General features: G+C 43.8%; 2 protein-coding genes and 2 long non-coding RNA genes across 6 annotated transcripts; 2 read left to right on the top strand and 2 right to left on the bottom strand.

Annotated features, from left to right (window-relative positions):
* The first annotated feature begins 905 nt into the window (after positions 1 to 905).
* b4gat1 (beta-1,4-glucuronyltransferase 1) lies at positions 906 to 4848 on the top strand. Its single transcript, XM_079371067.1, has 2 exons — positions 906 to 2514; positions 3411 to 4848. The coding sequence occupies exons 1-2, from the start codon at positions 1411 to 1413 to the stop codon at positions 3600 to 3602; spliced, it is 1296 nt and encodes a 431-aa protein (XP_079227193.1). The 5' UTR covers positions 906 to 1410; the 3' UTR covers positions 3603 to 4848.
* On the bottom strand, positions 1930 to 22537 carry LOC306841282. Of its 3 annotated transcripts, XR_013781466.1 has the most exons (4): positions 22193 to 22537; positions 21431 to 21518; positions 5623 to 5700; positions 1930 to 2018 (listed from the first exon to the last, which is right to left on the bottom strand). It is a non-coding gene; the product is annotated as an uncharacterized lncRNA (long non-coding RNA). The 3 variants fall into 3 exon arrangements; XR_013781467.1 differs by lacking the exon at positions 5623 to 5700 and having other exon boundaries at positions 1936 to 2018; XR_013781468.1 differs by lacking the exons at positions 1930 to 2018; positions 5623 to 5700 and adding an exon at positions 8293 to 9668.
* LOC306841281 lies at positions 4989 to 5615 on the bottom strand. Its single transcript, XR_013781465.1, has 2 exons — positions 5184 to 5615; positions 4989 to 5149 (listed from the first exon to the last, which is right to left on the bottom strand). It is a non-coding gene; the product is annotated as an uncharacterized lncRNA (long non-coding RNA).
* On the top strand, positions 17466 to 21418 carry six7 (SIX homeobox 7). Its single transcript, XM_079371078.1, has 3 exons — positions 17466 to 18586; positions 19949 to 20112; positions 20306 to 21418. Exons 1-3 carry the CDS (start codon positions 18179 to 18181, stop codon positions 20514 to 20516), a joined length of 783 nt encoding a protein of 260 aa, XP_079227204.1. The 5' UTR covers positions 17466 to 18178; the 3' UTR covers positions 20517 to 21418.
* Positions 22538 to 22879: the final 342 nt, after the last annotated feature.

Below are 22879 nucleotides of genomic sequence, written 5' to 3'. Positions count from 1 at the left end.
TTACAACACATTTATTAATAATGATTGTTATTAAATACACAAAGCTGTCTAATTCTTTCTGATCTGTACGACATGTTTTAAGTCTGAACTGTAGAAATTCTGCCTGGGACTGGATGTGCGCTGTCCACACTATTCATGTAGTTGTAAGGACACATTTTCGTTTATGATCCTGAATTAAAGTTGTCAAAAAAAAAAAAAAAAAAAAAAGATGCCATTTTTGAGTCATTAATCTTTGCTGCTGTTGGAAACAATCCTTCAAATGAATGTAAGAAACTGACATAAGGCAACAGAATCTTGCTGAGGTTGCCTGATGTCCATCTTTCCTCTTGTCAGATTTATCTGTGCAGTAACCGGATACACGTCTAACAAAATCGCAGCTTTTGTGTTTTTAAAACCCTACCTCAAGTTTGGACTACTACTACTTCCCCACCACTACTACTACTAATAACTCTTAATATAAAATAATACTTTATTCATCCGGAGAAAGTCAGTGTTACAGCAGCAAAGCAGAAGAAAACTCACACAGTGCAAAATTAAATTAGATTTTTTAAAAATGTAAAAAAAGAAAAGAAGAAAGAGCCAGTTACAAGGCTACAGTTGTTATTGCACAACTGGTCTAATGAAGTTATTATGGTGCTGGGTTTAAAAAAAAAAAAAAAAAAAACGGAACGATTTTTCTACCAATAAAAAAAAAAAGGACGACACATGATGAAAGAGAAAAATAAATTTCGACGAGGATGGGATTCGAACCCACGCGTGCAGAGCACAATGGATTAGCAGTCCATCGCCTTAACCACTCGGCCACCTCGTCCTATGAACTACCTATGCTCACCAAGTTCACTAATAAAGGTGCACATAGAATCACATTTCCAGGGTACTATGGAAACCCTAACCCTAACCCATGTTAAACATACGTGGCATATGCAAAATATGCGTTTCTTATGACTAGTCATTGGTCCTAGGCTGACACCCCGTGACTGTAGACGGAGGTTAAATTAGTTTAATTAAATTAGTAGACAAATCCCCAGGAGCAGATCTGATTGCGCCTCTGGTTGCAGCATTACGGTAGTGACGTATGTTCACGCGCCGCTGTCGCAGAAGCAAATGGTGTCGACTGCGCTGTGTTTAGATGGAGATCAAAGAAACTGGCCTTGATTTTTCGTCATATCGACAGCCACATTAAAAAAAAGGGGGGGTCTGCCCTGCTTAAACCAGAAGAAAAAAAATCATGCACATAAGATTTGTTTGCATCTGCAGCCTGACAGGCGATCGTCCTATCAACACCATTGATATGTAGCTGATGTTAGCAGAGGCACTTCAAGCAAACAGCAGCCTGCTCCGGTGTTTGTGCCCTGCCTTTGTGTACAGCGATCGGTCGGTGTTTTTTTTTTTTTGTGCAGTTTCTCTGGAATGCATCTCTCCAAGAAATGTTCCGCATTCAAAGTGGTGCTGAGTGCTCTGCTGATCGTGGCGCTCCTGCAGCTCATCTACCTGTCCTTCTTATCCAGGTTCCACGGTAAGCAGCAGCGGTACCGGTACTCGGAGCTCTTCGGAGGCTCCGGGGGTAAGAAGAATGCACACGCCGAGAAAAACTCAAGGAAGGAGCGTCTGAGGTACTCTCTGTCCACTGGTGGGATCTTTGACAACAGTGGTCAGTACCGGGTCTACAAGAACTTGATCAAAAGTGATTACACCACTGACCAGAAACCTGGGTCAGCGCTCAGCTCCAATGTCCTGGCTTTGGGAACACACACGACCATCAACAACCTGCATCACCTGGAGTCTCTCCTGCAGCGGTGGCAGAACCCTCTCTCTGTGGTGATTTTTGCACACGGGCAAGATGTTAAGTTTGCCACAGCTCTGGTCTACGCGCTCAGCTTCTTCTGCCCTCAGATCCAGGCCCTGGTGGACTTCCACTTGGTGTGCCTCTCGGGAGAGATGGCCAGCTTCCCCGAGCAGGACCGGGAGCACTTTGCAGGTCTGGAGGACTGTCCTTCAGTGTTCTCCAGACTGGAGTCCTACAGGGATAAACACAAGAACTACGCCATCAGTGGAAACGTCTCCTACCCCAACAACCTTCTCCGAAACGTGGCCAGAGGAGGCATGGAGTCCTCCTTCATGCTGGTTATCGACATCGATATGATGCCGAGCGCCGACCTGCACCGGAACTTCCTGGACATGATCAAGAAGCGTCAGCCAGCGAGCGACGAGGTCTTCGTCCTGCCCGCCTTCGAGATCCGTCACGCCAGGAAATTGCCGAGCACCAAGGAGGAGCTGGTTCAGCTTTATCAGGTAGGAGAGGTCCGGCCGTTCTACGAAGAGCTGTGTCCTCGCTGTCAAGCCCCCACCAACTACTCGCGCTGGGTCAACAGTCACGTCAGAGACACGGGCACCTTGGAGGTGGCCTACACGCTCACCTGGGTGGACCCCTGGGAGCCTTTCTACATCGGGCCCCGCACTGTGCCGCTCTATGACGAGAACTTCAAGCAATACGGCTTCAACAGAATCAGCCAGGTTTGTCTGATCCAATCTTTGTGGTACTTCCAAATCATCCTAATCCACGCCAACTAGACTGAACACATGGGAAAGCTTGTAGCCGGTAGCATTGAGGAGGATAACAACCGTATAATCAAAGAATAAGAATCAGATAAACGTGTTTGGACGCTTCCAGATCTAAATTTGTCTTTCATGGATTGGGGTTGTTGGTGTTACGCTCTGTTTTTTCTTCTTCTCATTAAGCGTAGCCAACAATGCGTTGGCTTTCTGACAGAATGAAAAGTCGACGAGAAATCCGGGGATATTTTTTTTTTTATTTAAGTCTGGGTCGAACATTTTTGATAGGCCACGTCATCGCTGTCCTGACTCGATCCCCTCGCCGGATTTAGTCCGAAGCCGGTTCACCGTTTTCTCCTCAGTTCACCTCTCATTGAATTCAAGCTTTAATGTCTCAATGTAGTCTGCACCCCAAATATACCCCAAATATTTACATGTCAGCTGATTGTGTCAGTGATAAATCAAAGGATCTCTTTGTCCTTCCAAGTAAAAACAGACTTATTTCAACAGCTTGTTTTTCTATTGAAGACCAACAAATAGAGAAACTTTAAACTGAATAAAGTGCGACCTAAATCCAAACATAAAAAGTCATTTGACCTTCTTGACCACAAGAAGCACAAAACAGCCTGCAAAAAGTTTACTTCATCGTCTTTGTCTTAGCAGAAAGTTATCACACAGCGTGTTTGTGACGGGAAGCTCGTGTTATAAATTGGACGTATAGTGTTCAAAAAAGAAATCTTGATGTTTATTTTGACGTCTTGTTTGTCTCGTCTCCTTTCCCCTCCTCATCACTTCCCACTCCTTCCATGTGTTCCTTCTTCTAACCCCGTCTCTCCGTCTCCCCCCCCCCCCCGCAGGCCTGCGAGCTCCACGTGGCCGGCTACAGCTTCTCGGTGCTGAGCTCGGCCTTCGTGGTGCACCGCGGCTTCAAGATCCAGGGGGAGTTCCACGCCAAGAAGGACGAGGAGAACAAACACAACCGGGTTCTGTTTCGCAGCTTCAAAGAGGCTCTGAAAACCAAATACCCGTCGTCCAACAGACGCTGCTGAAACATGAGCGGGACTCCAAACCACGATGGGTTTTCAGATGAAATGACGGACGCAGGTTTTTTCTTTTTTCCCGATTTAGCTTCCAGGCTGACTCTCCGTGTCCAACATGTCCTACTTTCTCTAAGACTTCTTTTTGAGTAGTTTAATCTCATCAAACTCTTGGGTTTATTTCAAGACCGTCTGACAAAAGCAAGCAGGGAAAACGTTCTCTCGAGGGATTTGTTACAGCCAGTCGCTTAAAGGAAACCGATCAAAGCTGGCTGCAACTCATGAGACTCTTTAAATCAAACTCAAACGTGAAGTTGGCGTTAGATCAAAATGTCTTTGACGGCACATGAGGTAGCTTTCCTATTTTAAAGTTTCGTAAGCTCGTCCAGCTAAAAAAAAAATAGACTAAACTGTGACTTTTAGACTTTCTACATGTCCACTCCGAGTCATATCTTAAAACACTTGCGTCCTAATTTCAGTGTGTAACATGTAGAGAGTTCAACATGACAGCTGATCAAAGATCGCCTCGTTCCGAAAAGTCCGACTGAAATCGCACTAAGTCGTCTCTGTAGGTGTTTTCAGACCAAACCGTTCTGGAGAACTATCCATGACACTACACACGATGGTTCCTACTCTGAAGCAGGAGCTAAAAAGGGAACTGTGGTGAGAAATCAATGAAACTATGAAAAAAGTTCTTGCGGTCCAAAAACAGCAGAAAAATTAAGACGTACTTTTTTTTGTTTTTGTTTTTCAGTCTAAAAACACAGAAGTTCAAAGTTAGTTTTTCATGCATCATGTTTTTAGGTCAAGACTTTTTCAATAGTAAGAAGTAAAAAAATATGGACTGTTGGCTGGCTGATGTGAAGACACAAGCGTGAAAAAAAAACCCCCAGCATTCATTCAAACGTGCCAATTTAAAGTGTGCAGAGATTCATGAGGAAGTCAAACGATCAGGTCCAACATGAACCCTGTTTATTGTGATTTTCAAGCACAGCCTCAGTGTTTGGTTTCCATGCTGTGCTGATCAATGACGCGTCCCGACCAGCAGATGGCGACACACGCTTGCGTGTCAGGAAACAGATTACACAACACTGGTGGTGTTTGGCCTTGAAGAGGGTCGAGTCGACTCTTGAGCCACAACTGTCCGCTCCTTTCACACATCTGTTTCAGATCGTTTTAGGATTTGAAGCGTCGTCCGTGGCACAACGAAAGCGCTAAGAAATGTGTTTTTTGTTTTTTTTTTCCGGATGACGTGATGAAAAAACCAAAACCTGTGGAAACCTGCTGTACTAAAAGGACCGAGGATCAGACTCATGTCATCACTGGATTCTGTATTTGCTGCTGTCGGAGTGTGTTAACAGGCGTGTGGAGTATAGAGGTAGAAATGTAGCGTGTGGGCGGAGACGTAAATAAAAGCGCACAATCAAGATGTAAAGTAGAAGCAGAGCGAGAGGCCGCCTGTGGCCTGCAGACGAATCAACACCTTCAGGTACATGTTGAAGGTGCACTTTCACACCTTGACGACCACTTCCTGTCTGTTTAGTCCAGATGTATTCACACTGCAGGTACACACACACACACACACACACACACACACACACACACACACACACACACACACGTGTTTTAACTTATTTGAGTCGTTTTCTGTCCTCACTTGTTGTGTTTATGGTATATACAGTATTTATTGCAAATGTTATCTTTTAAATGGAACTGGTTGTAAAAAAAAAAAAAAAGTTTTATCAACCCTGAGCTGGAGAAGTGTAGCACGACATCGTGTTCGAACCACTTTAACGTCCCTTTTCTTTGGTACTTCCTGGAGTGATGTCACTTTTTTTAAATATTGTTTGACAACTTGTGGCGATGTTTCTTTCTCTCCTCCGTCTTTTCCCGACTTTGGAAAAAAGTTCATATTTATTTTGTATTCATTTGTCTTTTTGATGAGTTCAAAATGCCTGATTTTGTTTGTTGGGATTTCTAATTAAAAAAGTTTCTGGATGACCTTTGTCTGACCCCCCAACCCGTGACTCACTGTGCTTTTACAGGAAATCGACGCGCTGTTACAACTACTGAGCGTCAGCCTTAGTCATCCCGCAGCTCGCCGGGTCACCTGGAAATGCAGAAATCCAATTAATTAACTTGACCAGAGGGATTTGTAATGACAAGTCATGTCAGATGAGGTGCTCGAAGTATCACTTAAATTGGACGGTGAAGAAGCAGAGTGGCGGGATGAAGCCGAGAGCTGCGCCGCCTCACGACTTGATTCGGCTTCAGGTGTGTCTGAGACGTTTGTCGGTTTGTTTGCGTTGAACAACAAACCAGATCGACAGAAGCACATCGTCCAACAAAACCCTGGAGCGGTGACATGAAGCTGTGGTGTGACGGGGCTTTAAAAGCATCCCTGCCCCAGAAGCATGTGAAGGGTGATTACAGCGCGAGGCAGGCCAGCATCCAATTAAAAGCTCCTATTTAGTAATTAAGATCTGTATTAAAGTGGACTTCTAAGTAAATTAGACGTGGACTCAATTCCTCCTGTAACAGGGACTCCACCAAATTTTGCGATATATTTAGATTTTTTTTTAAAATGGCAACCAAAAAAAAGCAACTTTTTAAGTGTAGAATTAAAAGCATTAACGTGTGTTTGTGTTTGCGTCTAAGCTGAGCAAGTGTTGATTGGCGAGCTCGCCATCTGGTCAAAGACGGCCACGTGTGACATTCTCCACTTGACGGCGTTTTCTTTGGCATTTTGGTTTGCTAAGCCCGCATCATGGAGCTCAGCGATGAAGCCGGCACGCGAGAGCTTATAGCACGCAAACCCGTGCGGTCGCTTCAGACCTGCTTTCATTGGACGAACACCGTCTACACAGTGTCATCTAATGTGTCACACTTTTTCTTTCTACGAGTTCGACAACTTTTAAAAGGCAGTCCCGAAGAATGGTTTCCTTTTTTTTTTTTCCAGGTTTTCATGAATCTATGTCGTTATCTATGTCTATAGTCGTTTCCTCTCTCGCTCGCTCGTCAAAGCTAAATGACGACTTCTCTGTGTCGAGTACGTGTAAGAAATGCATCGATTCAACAACGGCAACGCAACGAAAGAATTCAGTCGTTATGAAATGAAGACAGCTTCTGTGGAAAGACGTCTGGTCTGTCCGCGGTGCTGGTCGTCCGCTCTGTGCCGGGTGTTAATAAGATGGCAGAAGGTGCAGAAATGTAAGGCGGGGGGGCGGCTTGTGTGGATCAGGAGAGGCAGGTTTGGTGAGGTAAAGTGGGGTTTACATCGACAGCTTTGGGGAGTGGAGGCTTATCTGGGTCAGGGAGCTTTACGACATAAGCAATTAGGGCTGCGCTCTCTTGTGTACGCTAGCAGGAGGGAGGCCTCCCGCCATCTAGATTAGCCGCCCTGCTAAGGACGGGAGAGCTCGCCGGCTTCTGGACAGTGGAGGGGAACCAGCTGGAGGGCGAGATCAGCGGGGCGGTGGTGGTGGGGGTTCCTCGAAAAGGAAGGGAGGGAGGGGGGGGGGGTCAAAACACGGGCCCTTCTGGGTCAGTGAAGGGGTGAGAAATGAAGCAGTCGGTGACCCGTGCCGAGGAGAGGTATTCAACAAAATGAAAACGCGGGGCTGTTTGTCCTCTTGTAGCATGTCGAACAGCAGTGTGAGGAGAAAAGGTGCATAGAGGATGTTTATGCCACTCAGCTTAACTTCAGTGATTTCCACTAATGAGCCACTTGACTGGAAGGATTTACAAGTGATTAAAACAAACGCTTCAGAGAAATGCTTCAAAGAGGCCTTTACAATTATTCAATAAAGGATTCGGTCGAGTCAGGGGAAAGCTTTCCTTCAGTTTGTGTTTCTTTTAAAGATGGAAGATCTTTACGAAGTGCTTCAAAGTTGAACTTTCCTGAGGAGGTAATCCCTCACAAACGTTCGTGATTTGAGATCGTCAGGCGGTGTTTCTGCGTCTCTCCTCGAGTCCAGACTGAAAAACTAAAGAGGGCCGAGCTTTTACGGTCCGGGCCCACCAGATCACTTCTTAAAACACGCTAATAACACATTTAGTTAAGTGCTCTATGATCCGAGTCCTTTATTGATGTATGATGAGTTTTTCTTTCTTCTTCTTTTTCATCCACACAGACTGACAAACGGCTGTTTGTTCTGTCGATAACAGAAACGCGTCACGCCATGTTTCAGGTCTTCTAATACATCACATACAGATAAGCAGCAGAAAGTCACACTCTGTGTTTTCTGAGTAAATAACTGGACTTATTGTTTCAGCATTTAAAAAGAAAAAAAAGAAACACGATGTAATAATCCACAAATGTTTCATACATCTGTCTGGGTTTAAAGCCTCACGATCAGCTGTGATTCTGTTCTGGATGAACTGATTCAAAGGAAAGAAACCGTCAGGATGACCCTCTGACTTCTCAACTCCTCTGGACGATTTTTTTTTTTTTCCCCCGACCAATCCGATTTATTTACTGGAAAAAAAATAGTGCAGTTTGGACCTCAGTGTCCAAAACTTAACAGAATCAAGACACTGAATAAAACACAGACCACCGCGGCCCACCTCTGGGTCTCGACCCACCAGTTGAGAACCAGGTGGAGTGACAGACGATAAAATGAATCCACCTGTTTTTATTTTTAGTGGAAACGTAACTGACTCTTTGTTTTCCTGATATGTGACATGTAACATGTTGGTTACATGCAGGTCATCTGGATGACACCATGACAACAACAACAACAGCTTGTAAGCACAGGCTGAGCTCGTCACTCTGCGGCGCTGCCATCCGTTTCACTTAACCAGGTGACGGCTTAACGGCCATCGATGGCAGCTTTGGGAGAAGTTTACCTGTCTGCTTACTGAGAAGCAAAAAGCCTCTCAAGCAAGGGCATGCGTATCACTGCGCCTCTAAAGCGGGTGTTCCTGGACGCCCAGGCTGCCCGCGTTTTAAACGTATCCCGGCTAAAGCCAGACTATCTGGGCTGGAGGACACAAGTAATGAGACGTGACACCACCCAGGGGAGAGAAAAGGAGGCCTAACAGATCGAGGTAATCCTTCTCACCAAGCTAACGCCTCTTAGCCTCCCACCCCTGCTGTCACATGAGCCCGGCGGAGAGGGAAGCACACAGCGCACGTATACGCTCGAATCACAGCAGAGGAGTAATCATGAAGCGCTGTCATGCGTACGTATGTCACGCTGTGAGAAGCCTTAAAACATGTTCTCCGGCCTTCACTCCTGATTACAGCGTGTGCAGAGGCGGCGGCGGCGTGTTAATTCTGCTTCGATCGATGCTCTAATACAAGGCTTATTTATCACAGTGCTGCAGCAGCAGATGATGCAAGCTATGATACAATTACCCCAATGTTGAGACAACACACACTGGCTGTGTGCCAACAACGCCCCGAAGATTACATGAAGGATTTCAGATCGGTTCCTTCTTCTGTGTTTTGAGAGGAAGGGTCCGTCTTTTCCTGATTTCATTCTTTGTGAGTCGAGTCAATTTAGTTTAATCTGACGAAGCTGGAAAAGAAAAAGAAAAAAAACATGGCTGACCATTTAGCCAAGTGAACTCACTTCATATATCAGTGTTAATAAAGGAGATTAGGTGGGATTGATATGACAGATTACATTGCCGGTGAGCTCTCAGCCCTCGTATCAAAGGATCAAAACATGACTCGGGGAAAAAAGAAAAAAAAAATCAATATAAGCTGTTCTAGAGAGTGACTGTGTCAGGAAGTGACAGCGTCTGATGTTGAATAATGAAGCCTGGTGCACAGTGGTTAACTGGTCTCTTATCGCTGACTTCTTTATTTGTTGCGCATCGAAGGGTTGTCACGGCGACGAGGTATTCTTAAATGAGCATAACTGGGTACGTGGTCGAGTTGTGGCGGTTTGCTCGGAGGCTTCGAGCGCCTTCGCTGATCACTGCTGATCGATCGAAGCGCATAGGTGGAGAGATGGCGTTTGGAGTTTCTGCTTCCAAAACGAACGAGTGACATCACTGAGACTACGTTCACGTCGATCCAAGCCAAACCCGTGGATTCACAGTTAGCATCCAATCCAGTGTGAGCACCGACTGAGAGCAGAGAGAATCAGAATGTGAGATGGGATTAAAGTGTGAGCAGCAAAGTATTTCCATGAATTCATCAGAACGTACTCGAGTATCTGACATGTGCACGCCTCAACACGATGCGTTCACGTTTTGGTTGAGGCGAAAGATGATCTGCTCATTAGTAGGTGCAGTGTGACACATGTTGGCAGATGTCACAACAAACACGCTGGACCCCCCCCTCCCCCCTCCATGTTTTCAAACATTAGCCTTTAGAAAGCAATGCACAATATGACAGCACACAACATGACAACAAAGGGCGTATGTGAGTCTCTTTAAGCCCGCCCCCCCACTTTAGAGGAAAGGTCACTAAAGGGGGTGTTTATCATTGTGGCTGCGCTTTAAAAAAAAAATCAGTGTCCTTTTACACCAGCTATTTTTGCCTAAATTACTTGGATTATGTCGATTTCAGCCATAATCAATTACGTGGTAATGTGATTTTAAAGAGTCTTAGGGCACAGTCTCCAGGTCCAAACAGGCCTGAGCAGATACCTGTTGAACAGACGTCATCACGTTGATGTACTCAAGTAGAGGCTCGTGTTATTTCCAGAAGATTCTTGTGGGTTTTATCCAGCTGACTTATTCTCTTCTGTCCAGTTTTCAATAAATAAATAAACACTCGAGCTTCTGCATTGGTCTGATGTGAACCATTGAAGAGTCTTTTTTCTAAAGTGATAGTGGAACAATCGCATCAACAAGCTGTACGTCATGTCTTTGTTACAGACCATTCACACGAGTCAAACAAACTGGACTCTGGGGCTCGAATGTGTTGGTGGACATGACACGGATTGCAACCTTCGTCCAACTCGTAAACGGTTTAAATTGTTTTACCCCAACCCCCCATCGTGTCGCAGCATCGGTGACCCAACAATGAACCAAACGTTTCCCTTGTTCTTGCCTTCCCTCCTTAATTTTCCCGCTTAAAGAGAAATGATCCGACCGGCTCTACCTTTCAGTCAGGCCACTGACAGGACGGGCTGGGCCGGGCCGGGCTGGGCCAACCAGAGAGGATCAGGGGGACGTAAGTCACCAAAGCAGGAATTAATGAGCATTACAGCATTAGGTAAGAATAAGTCCCACCTTAAATCCCTCAGGATTCCTAAACAACTCCTGTAACACCTGTTACATTTGAGAATGGAGGGAAGCAGAGGAAAAGGGAGACTTTTAAGGCGAGGTAGTTTTAATGTTAGGCAACAGGTCTGTGCATTTAAAAACAGCTGAGGTACGAGGTTTTTATTTGTTTTTTAATTATCGCTTGCTCGTACTTATTTATAAAAGCTATCTACGTTACAAGCAAAAGACTTTCCAGACATCTTTATTTTACTGGTTCAGTTCTTCTAAGCTGAATATGAGACATTTTACGGATAAATACAGCAGAAATCCAGTTTCTCCTCTGAAAATATCTCTTGAGTCATGATGGTGATACCCGAGTCTGTGACTCTGTCTGAGCCGTGTTCACATGGACGGGACCGTCCGCTAATCTCCTCGCGTATGAAAGTAGTTTAATTGAGGAACGAGAGAAAAGAAGAAGGACATATTGTACTCGCTGCTTATTTGAATGTCACATGAGCCTTTTTAGATCATGGTCTTTTTTGTGTACATTTACATGCAATGTGAAGCTACGAGCTAACTAAAGAGCGCTACCATTAGCCTGCTAGCACAACAACGCTAGCTCCTGCTGGCGCTCGAGGGCGACATCTAGTGGATCAAAAAGACGCACATTCGTCCTTTAAAAAAAGAAAGTCAGCTCACCAGGGAATAAAAACGAGAAGAAGAATCTAGAGAACTAAATATATCTATCTGAGCCGATTAAAAAGCTGATGATTCATAAATCAGAGGTATCAAAGCAGTTGGGAAACTGTTACTTTAAAAAGAAGACATTAGGCTGAATCTGCAGCACTGTCATTTAAAATAAAAATTGTATTTATATAACCATCACTCGACTCGAAGAGTGTTTAATATATTTCACTTACAAAAAAACTTAAAGGTACCCTGTGCTCTTTTTGACCACTAGGAGCACTGTGGAGCAATGTTTTTAGAAGTGAGTCCTTGTTTTGTTTATATCGCGTACCAGACCAGCGAAGACCTGAACAGGTTTCAAGCTTTTTACTGAACAGATTTAAAGTAGAAAAAGACTGATGATAAAATAATAAAAACAGAAGCACGATCTTAAAAAGAAAAGAAAAAAGTGCTCTGTACTAAATACTCAACATGTTTTTTCTTTTCCTTAAAACATAAGCAAACACATCTTGTATATACTTGTTCAGTAAGGCTTAAATGAGCCATGAAAAACAACACATGAGGTAGTAAAACCATCCACCAAGCCTCAGCTTTCAGCCAATACAGTGATTGTATTTAAAATCAACATGTTACATCACAAACTGCTGCGTCACCCAGACAGTCACCTCTCCGCTCCGTGACTCCGATGAGCAAACAACAATACAAATAATCCACTGCTTGCACTGATTTGCCAGGCTATTTTTTAAAGGCTTAAATTAGAGTTTGCCAGCTACCCGTGAGCTTGCAGTAAGCTGATCCCTCAAACAGCGAACATGATACCGTCTGCGGCCGGTTCACTGAAGTGGAGGGAACAACAACCCGATCAAGCCGTTCACGATACCTGGAAGAGCATCTCGTTAAACAAATCATCTCCAGGCGCCTTTTCTCTTTACACCTGGAAGTGTCAAGGAGACAGCTGCTGGGAATGACGCACAAATCCACACGGATGGGATTTCCCCTTCGGAAAAGCACAGTGACACATCACTACTGTGGGAGCAGGGACGTCACAGGACACATGACTCTTTGTGCGTTCCTGGTACTTTGTGGAAGTCCTTAAGAGGGAAACCTTTCAGGAAATGAGTCTGGTTGCTGGAGAGACGCCCGTTCACTTACTGCCGATGTGCCCTTGAGACATTAACCGAACCCTCACCTGCTCGGGGTCCCCATGCAGCCCCCTTACTCTGATACCGCTCCATGAATGTCGGTCTGTCACTCTAATGATCTTGGGTGTGCAAAATAAAAAAATGTAATAAATTGATTTTCATGTTTAGGTCATTATGAGACGAGCTCCAAACATTATTTAGTCTTCTTACCTATAATCGATCTGGTCAACTATATTGTGTATATATTTCTATTTTTGTTTCTTCACCGTGTATTTTTGACCTTTCAGGGATCTTCATCTTGACCCCTTCTTAAGATTGTGATTCCAGCGGTGTATCGAGGTTCAGCCGTCACGACGACTTTGAGTCCACGAGAACGCAGTGAAGTTGTTCCAGTGTGTGCAGCGACAGAGACACGCAGTGTGTGAACGCACAGTGGCAGCTTCACATACACGCACACTCCGTCACAGTCGAGCCTCCATCGTTCTGCCTCCAGTGTTAGACATTGCAGAGCGGGCGTCACAGAGGCGTTAAAGTCCCGCCTTGAACATGTACTGACGAAAGAGGAAACAGAAAAGATTCAAGAGCTGAACTCGCGTTTAAACTGGATTATTTTTTTTATTTTTTTTAATTTCCAAGCATTATCGAGAAAAACGAAAATCGGATAAGAAGATAATTGTCACATCAACCATTAAGGTTATTAAAGGTCATCACGCTGGCAGGATGTCTGTCTACCGTTTAACATCTTTATTTTATTTTTATATATATATATATATATAATTATATCCATCAGACTCAGCCCGAATTGTTCTTTAAACCTCTATTTGCTTTTAAACTTTGAATGAAATCCTCCTCAGTGGTTGCTGAAAGTGCCTCTAACATTGACTCTGCATCACCTGTGTCTATTGAATCAAGGGATCCTCCTCTCTCCTCCTCCTCTCGCCCCGCAGCGAGACAGTTTTTCTTGCCGTTTGTTTGGCGAGTTCCCCCAGCGTGGGCTGATTGGTAAAGCTAACACAGAGTGTGAAGGGGACGAGGGAGGGGGGGAAGGGGGGGGGGGGGGGGGGGTAGCATGGGGGGTAGACCTGTCTGAGAGGATGCTGCTATTGAGTTGCAAATGAGCTTGTAATTAGCCCTTACCCATTTGCCTGGGGGAATTAGTGTGTGTGTGTGTGTGTGTGTGTGTGTGTGTGTGTGTGTGTGTGTGTGTGTGTGGACCCATTTTCCTTAGAATAGTGGTTGACAGTGATAAGCAGATAATACTAATTACTTCTCCTCCCAATTGCTTGTTAATTGTGCTTGGTGTGGATTTATACAGCATGGTAATACCCCCATTCCACACACACACACACACACACACACACACGCACACACACACACACTGATGCATGCCCCCTGCTTTGCCTGTTGGCAAAATCAACAGGTCATTTTTTTAAGAAGGAGACTCCTGTTTAAGCCTCTAATTAATTATGCTGAGTGGGGTTCCACCTTCATCGCGTGACTGTGTGTGTGTGTGTGTGTGTGTGTGTGTGTGTGTGTGTGTGTGTGTGTGTGTGTGCTCCTTTAGATTAAAACATTATAGTAAAATACATATTTTGGTATCTGAAAGGCCTTCTATCAGGACAAGCACAGCACTCGTACTAACCACCATGAGGTGAAATCCAGACTTGCATATTATTCCATAAATCTTCCGTTGTCACCGCGGAACGACCGGCGTGTTTCCTGACCAGACGCTAAAACCAGGAGGAGACTCACTAACTAGAAGAAGACTTTAGATCTTACAAACAGGGCAGCTGCTCGGGCTGCTGTTTTTCTTCTCGTGTGAAAACATGACGGATTCAGTCGGACGTTTCTCCCGCACAAGCGCGTCACGAAGAGCGACAACAACGCCAACCACTTCATCAACAAGCTCCACTCTGGACTTGTGAACGCTCCTCCACAACATTTATACGGCGGGGACATCAAGCGAGAATGAATACTGATGCCTGTCCAGCATTCAGAAGACGGTTCTGACAAGTCCAGACGTTCTCCCTTCGGCCACCTGGAGAAAAATCTGTGTGAAGTTTGGCTGGGCCAATCCGTGAGCACGACAGGAAGCGCTCGGCTGGTGACGCTTCGATCACACAAACGTGCCCAATCTTCTCTGTTCGTTCACTGACACTGTCAATACGTCTAATGAAGCGCAGCATTGATATGAAGACCTGTAGCGTGTCAGACTTTAAAGTTCCATCTTGGGTTTTTTATGTTTTCTCCTGAGACCCCCCCCCCCCCCTCTTTTCCATGCTGGGATTTAACCGCAAATCTTTTTTTTTTTAAATTCTATTTCAAAATAAAACTCTACCTGATGTTGTTGCAGTGCAGATGATAAATGGCCCAATATTAAAAAATAAAATAAAAATGTAAAACCAAGAATCCCCAAAGAACTTTGAGTTCAAATCAATAATAATCGTCTTAATTAGTAAAATCATTTCTTCAATAATAATAATATGAAGATGTTCTAGGCGGTATATTCTAGGAGAAAGAGAGGCGGTATAATTAGAGCCCTGACCCCCTGCCCTTCTGCAAACAGATCCATCATCTGTTCATCCCATCACCATCTTATCATTCATCCTGTTCTAACGGCTTGGGAGCGCTTAAGCAGATTTTGGTTCAGTCTGCCCTCAAAGTGTTAAACAGATTGGGACGAGGATTTCTTGTAATGAAGGTGTGTGTGTGTGTGTGTGTGTGTGTGTGTGTGTGTGTGTGTGTGTGTGTGTGTGTGTGTGTGTGTGTGTGTGTGTGCGCTTGCGATGGTCAGTGGCGCGAAGTGTCTGAACCTTGAAAGGGTTAGATTAACAGCGAGCATGATCTTCACTGAGCTCATTTCACCCCTTCTGTGCTGGAGACTGACACACACACACACACACACACACACACACACACACGCACACACACACACACACACACACACACACCTACCCCCCTTTCCATTAGCCCACAGATCACACCCGCTATTTTAATCTAGATTTAGGATCCGACACGTATCAAATGGTTGCCTACTGCTTCTAAAGTCATTGTATACGCCCTGCAGCTCTCAGAGTCTGGAGATCCGATTGGCTGCTGAACGGACGATCCCACTGACTGAATATTACCGGAGCTGTTCATTGATTAGATGATGCTCATGTGTCGTTTCTTTTACGCGGCGTCCAGCTGAGGTTTTCAGATGTGCTTCATGAACAAATAAAGGAGACTTTCTTTCTTCACACGTCGAGTTTAGATTCAACTCGCTGCTTGAACTCTTTCTGTTTCTCGGCGTTTTAACAAAAACTGACGACGTCGTGAAGAAGTGCGTCCGCCATGCTCGTTTCTTTCTGGAGGTCATTGTGACCCGTTTGTTCGGTGCAGGTTGGATTCTCTGCATTCTCTGTGTCTTCATGAACGTATTTAAACTGAACCGCGGTTATGTGACGAAGCGTCCACCGTGATGATGTTCAGCAGAAACGAGCACGCCGCAGCCACGCGCACAAACATCTCTTCATGTAAATCGAACACGAAGAACTGCACGATATGAGACGTGCGTCACGGTGACGTCAGATATGAACGAGCGCACGTTAGCTCTAACTAACACACTTTCTGCTGATCCTCCTGAATTTCAATTAAACACCTTTTTTGATTTTTCTCATTTGCAATAAATTCACACTTTTGCGATGTGTTTTTTGTAAATGTTCGTTCACTTGTGGAGTTGAGTCTGTTATTAATAATAAAGGTGGGAACAGACGTCTTTTTATGTAAAAATCAAGATTTTTATCTTCTGAGATTTTTTTTTTTAATTGATCAATTTATTTATTTATAAAAAAAATTTTGGGGGGGGGTGTTATCAGTCACTTCCTGCTTTGCTAACGCTAGCTCTTTAAATCAGTAGAATGATCAATGGAGCAACAAGAACTGTCTGCCCGTCTCCCAGATGACTGGAGGAGATCCTGAAGTATGGACTCATTCAAAAATAGATATGAATCCAGAAATGTTTTAAAATCAAAAATAGATTCTCAAATTGAATTATGACCCCCCCCCCCCCCGAGAATCCAAATCGAATGAAGTCCTGAGACACCCAAAGACTCCCAGCTCAAGTTCATAAAGCACCAAACTGTCTAATGACGCCTCACAGTTCATCTTTTTAAAGATGGTTTCAAACATTTTTTCCTGACGTGAAACCGATGCATCAGGAAAAGTCACAAAGAGCCTCTCCCTTTAGCAGGATTTATTTCTGATCTGGGAAGAAAAAAGAAAAATGTCATTTAAACCGAATGTTCTGTTATTCTGTGTTTGTGTGAAAAGACGGTCGTTTTCATCTCTGGTTAATCTAAAACGCACTGAAGGTTTTGGGACTCCTGATGTTCACAGATTAGCATTCTGTGTCTAGTCGGCTCATATCTGTATTGTAGACGGATTTGTAGACGGATCATCCCTCACCTGACTGCAACCTTTATGCAAAGCCTCATATTCACTGCTGGGGAATTATCTCTGTCTGCTTATTAGAATAGAATCAATAATGTCTTTATTCGGCCTCCATCCGCTCGCGCTCGTCTTTGAGTGGCAGAAATATTTCTCCTTTGGGCGATGATTTGCAAAGTAAGTTATGTTTGTTTGCAAACATAGCTGACAGATGCTTTCAGGATGCTTAACCTGATTAATAAGAAATGTGTCCTGAGACTGATTAATGAGCTGCTGAGATCAGAAGGATTGAAGCGAGCGGCGGCATCATTAATTCCCTTCCCTGCTATAGGTGCTCTGTCGTGCAGAGATGTCTCGGGGCGTTTTCGTATGGTCTCCCAGGATATGGCCTACTGTATGGGTGCAACATGTCACGTCTGTTTTAATTACAGGGGAATTAGCTGGCAGGGGATCGCTCCAGCTTTATGTCCTCAAGTGTCCCCTTTGGCCAAATGTCAGGCCACTTATATGATACTGGTTTGCATGACCAGGAACAACCCAAGTATCTGCTGCATATTTTAAGGTTTTACACATTTTAAAAAGAAGATTTTTATTTATTTCACATGATTTGATAGTAACTTTTAGAGTTTTCTCTGCTGCCAAAAGCCTGAGCTGTTATCTCCCATCCTCCTCTCCTCCTCAGACTGGGCTCCATCTCCAGATCCGACCTATTAAATAACCTATCGTTGCTTGTTTGCTCACTGAAGTCATCTTGGCAGTCAATGTATCCTCAGGCTAAGCCAAACAAGCTGATCAGCCAGTCACCTCTGTACACACTACCCCCCACTAAGAAGCTAATGGCCAGGGACGTATAATCCTTCTCAAAACAACCACAGAGATGCTAATTGTATCACGCTATAAATACAGTTTGACTCCTTGTCCTCTTTCTTTATTCAGCTTGAGCCACTCTGGAAACTTGCGCAGAGGCTTCTCTGACATTTCAGATACCAGGAAAGCTTCAGTTACATAAGAAGGGCAAGGCAGATAGATGCTGAAAGTGTCAATACAGTTAAAATTAAAGGGCAGCAACGCGCGGAGCTTTACGCACAGGTTGGATGCATCATCTCGCGCGCCTTTTCAGCCTTTCCTAACTCCTTCGGTGAGCTGCTGAGAAGAGGCCAGCTGACAATGTTCCCGCTGCCCATGTTCACGCCGGACCAGGTCGCGCGGGTGTGCGAGAACCTGGAGGAGACCGGGGACATCGAGCGACTCGGCAGGTTCCTGTGGTCCCTCCCGGCCGCCGTCCCTGGCTCGGCCGGGGAGGCGCTGAACCGGCACGAGTCCGTGATGCGAGCGCGAGCGCTGGTGGCGTTTCACGGGGGAAACTTCGAGGCTCTGTACCAGATCCTGCAGAGCCACAGGTTCACGCGAGAGTCGCACGCCAAGCTGCAGGACCTGTGGCTGGACGCTCACTACCGGGAGGCGGAGAGGCTGCGGGGGAGGCCGCTGGGTCCGGTGGAGAAGTACCGGATCCGCAAGAAGTTTCCCCTGCCCCGCACGATCTGGGACGGAGAGCAGAAAACGCACTGCTTCAAGGTAAAAAAAACAAAACCTCTGATATTAAACCTACATTGACCTTATTGTGCGCTTTATTTGTCTCCACGCTGCTTTTCCACAGTTAAAACAAACATGTGCTTTCTGTGACATTATATGAAAACACTGGACTCAGTTGATTCCTGTAAAGGTGCTTTTTAACCTGCCGCTGCTGCATCAAGCCGCCTGGTCTTTGAGCTCTTAAGATGATAAGAATCAGAGCCGGTTATCCTCCTGGCTTCTGCTAAACTCCTCTAAGCACGGAGGCCTGCTGCTGCACCACAGAGCCGGGAGCAAGTTTCTATCTTTGAATGCTTCTGCTTTCACACGCTTTCAAAACAAGGACAGAGCAGAACAGAAATAATTGCGAGTTTTTCCTTGATTCTTGTGCAACATAACACATTCATACGGTTAAAATAATAGTCTGATAGTCCATTTGATAGAGCGAAAACTCCCAAATACTTTAATAACTTAATTTAATAACTGAAATGGTCGCTTCCAATTGTTGTTTTTTCTCTCTTTAGGCCAGAGCACTTCCTGGTTTCATATATTATGTAGTCTTTTAACACCACGAGCTATCTGTATCTGCCATCCAGGAGTCAATGTAGAGACATGTATTCAAAGTTTAAGAGCTTCATGGAGTGAAGCAGTCTCCCGTTACTAAAGAAAACCGGCAAAAATGGCAGCCTGATGCTGGGATTTGTTGAGCAACAATTTCTCTACAAAGATAAAAAAAAAAAAAAAAAAAAAAAAGTACCTTTTAAAGGCAAATAAACGCGATACATTCATTTAAAGATATACAAAGATATGTGAAATAGACAAATTCATGAGCTAAAAATCTCTCCAAAGTGTCACCTTGTAAGTGGATGTTGTAAACCAGGCAGGTGTGTTTGTGAGAGTGTGATCGCCCCCGTGTGGTGCGGTGAGGTATTGCGTCACAAGTGTCGATAATCTTCATACTCTTCAACAGCTTATAAAAGCCACTTAACATGATCCCATTTAGTGGGCGTATATTGTCTTGTGTACTTCTTATGTTGGTTGTGATCATTTATTGATAAATCTGGTCTAATAAGATTAAAGTGAGCATCGCATGAGAGTGATAAGATTATTGTGGTTTCATGGGATGATATCAAAACACCATATGGTGTCTTTTCATCATGACAGGCTTCAATTTTCAGAACAAAATGACGATATGTTGCTCAGACGTGTAAGATACGAAGTATTTCTTTGTACAGCCCGCCGAATCAGGATCATGATCAGGAATACTTTATTAATCCCGGGGGGGAATTCGGTTGTTGCCGTTGCTCAAAAAATATAGACGAGAGACAATGTTATGAAACATCATCATTTCTATTTGTTCTCCAGGAAAGAACTCGCAGTCTGTTGAGAGAGTGGTATCTCCAAGACCCATACCCCAACCCGTCCAGGAAACGCCATCTCGCCCAGGCTACAGGACTCACGCCCACACAGGTCGGGAACTGGTTTAAGAACCGCCGACAGAGAGACCGCGCTGCGTCCGCAAAGAACAGGTACGTTGTTTCACCATTTTCTGATAAGCAGAAAATAACGGGACAGTTGGCTTTGTTTACGACAGACATTATCAGGCGTGTTAATGAGCGAAAAAGCTGACGCAGTGCTCCACCTGAAACGCAGCTCTGTCACATGTGGAGGTTTAAAAAAAAAAAAACTAAATGAGACTTCAACGTCATCTGTCTTCTCCAGACTGCAGCAGGATCCGTCCCTGCATCCCTCGGAGAGCTCACCAGACGGCTCCCATCAGGAGCGCCGCCATCACCCCCACTTGTTGCCTCCCTCCCCTCGCCACCTCGGCAGCCCCGAGGCGAGCGACTGCAGCACGGAGAACGAGCGCAGAGGAACGGGAGCCTCCACCCCCGAGATCTCAGTCAGCAGCGACAGCGAATACGAGTCTTGAGACGCTTCTTTTTTTTTTTTTTTTCCCACGGATGGATCCTCAAGCATCCGTCCTCAGACTTTTGTTAAAGACACTTGAACTGTGTGTGGCTGTGGAAACACTGGAAGGGATCTCAGTGGGAGGAGGATGAAGAGTAGCCCGCTTAATGTGGCTGCGAGTGGACATTTAGAAGGGAACATTTGCAAAAACAACATGCACTTAAGAAAGCACCATGGCAGATGACCTTGACTGTTACATGAACTAGTTTAATGTTGATCGTGATTCAGCACCGCTGAGAGACAAACATAGGACGGGTACTTTGACTTCTAACAACAAACAAAGTATTAATAGAAAAAAAGCCTATTGTCTTTAGATACTGTGCACATTAATATTACAATTTAAAGTAATTTCAGGTGTTATTTTTAAATAGATTTTCTTATGTCATATAACCAACATAATGCATTTGTATGGAAATTGTGAGGACACAATCAACAATGCCTTGAGTAGGCTAAACCATGTAGCTATATTTACAGGCACAATAATAACTCGAGCATGTCAGATTACAGCAACATGGAAATACTTTTTTTTTAACATCTTTATTGGCCATAAATAAAAACAAATTTAACAAAATGAGCATTAGAATATAAAAGGTGATAGGGTTAATGCATTATTTGTTTTCTGACTTTGTTTATGCTGCCCATTATTCAAATCTTTTTTTCTTGTTAATGAGGGAACTCAGGTTATAATGCGCTTGTAAATATAAGGGTGAGCAATTCAGCTCATTTCACCGCCTTAAAAAGGAACTAAAGGCATCATCATTCTTTTATATACCTAGCAATAATAGTAGCTTATTACTTTAGACCTAATTAGCCTTGTGTAGCAAATGGTACACACTTGCTGCTAAAGCACAAAGTATTCCACTGGTCGTGTTTTACCTTTTCCTTGCTTCTTTTGGTTACTGTCTGAAACTGTCAAGCTTTTTTCGTCAAACGCTCCTGAGCTGCTCTGAAGATCTCGCAGGAGCTGAAAAAAACAGAAAAGATGGAACAGCGAAAGAATGTAAAGCACTAATCGGTCTTAACTCAGTGTGCCTATTACATTTGAGAAAAGTGAGACCTGGTTAGATGTGATTGTGTCCTTCTCGTTTCAGGAACGACACATTAAAAAAGGCCTACTGTTTGCTGTCTTTCTTACGACCATCATTTCTCACACGGATACTACCTATCAATGAAATATGTATTTTGTAAATGTTTGTGTTAATAAATTGACCTATTTTTATCCAAAGTGTTGCTGACTCAGTGAGTGTTTGGGTATAATAGGAGAAAGCCCATATTGACCTCATGAAATGTGTTCGCCAAAGCAAGATTTATTATTGTTTATTCTCTTTTTGCCACTCTCATTTGATGTTTACACACAAATGAGTTACAAATCTTAACAAAAGTTATACTTAAATATTTACTTATTCTGATAAACAAACACGCATTACATATAAAATATATAGACTATAAAATATTTGTGGTTCAACAATAAAAAATCAATGTTTAACAATTTTTTTTGCATTTTGCAAATGCAAGCTAACACATTTACAGTCAGCCCCCCCAATGTCCAATTTCCTTTAAGCTCTTAGCTAAGAATTCAAGCTAGCAATATGTTTGTTGCATAAAACTACAAACCCACACGTGTCTGACAGGACTCACCAAAAGTCGAGTTTTCAGGACATTAACTTCCTTTTAAAGTTCTTCCATCCAGTTCGACCTCAAACTATTGTTTCTGTAGGACACCGACGATTTTAAACACTGTTCACCAGCTGCTGCTACTTTCTGACGTAAACAAAGGTGGTTACCGGAAGTGAGAACGTTTAGTAGTTTTTTTCGTTGCCCTGTGCAAGCTATTAATTAGCTACAATAATATGAACAGTAGATGAAGCGACCTCGAGTCACCTGTGATCTGTTTCAGCAGATTTGGATGACATAAAGCACATTATTTTATAAACAATATTTACTTAGTCATATAAACTCCATAACATTTATCTTACATATCAAGCAAAGCACTTAACGTTTCCAACTGCTATTTATTACATATGTTTTAAGTAATTGTAAATGCAAAACGATGAAATAACAAACAGTAGGCCTACTTATTGGAAATGATTATAGACCTGATGAAGAACAAAATATATATGGATTCTGTTGACTAGTATATAAAAATGTATCACATCCATATGAAAGAAAAACACATCATTCATAGACTAGTGATTTTAACACTGCATGTATTTCCTCTATTGTTTGAGGAAATGATATTTTCTATCAAAAGCCATCAGCAGCTGACTTCTAAGTTCATCTTAACTATTTTAAATCTAGAAAAAGTCACACAGTCTTATGGTATTC

Source organism: Symphodus melops (assembly GCF_947650265.1).
Source record: "Symphodus melops genome assembly, chromosome: 20".
In the NCBI taxonomy this organism is placed as follows: Eukaryota; Metazoa; Chordata; class Actinopteri; order Labriformes; family Labridae; genus Symphodus; species Symphodus melops.
Note: the sequence above shows the minus strand (reverse complement) of the source record. Positions and strands in the feature narration are given on the sequence as shown.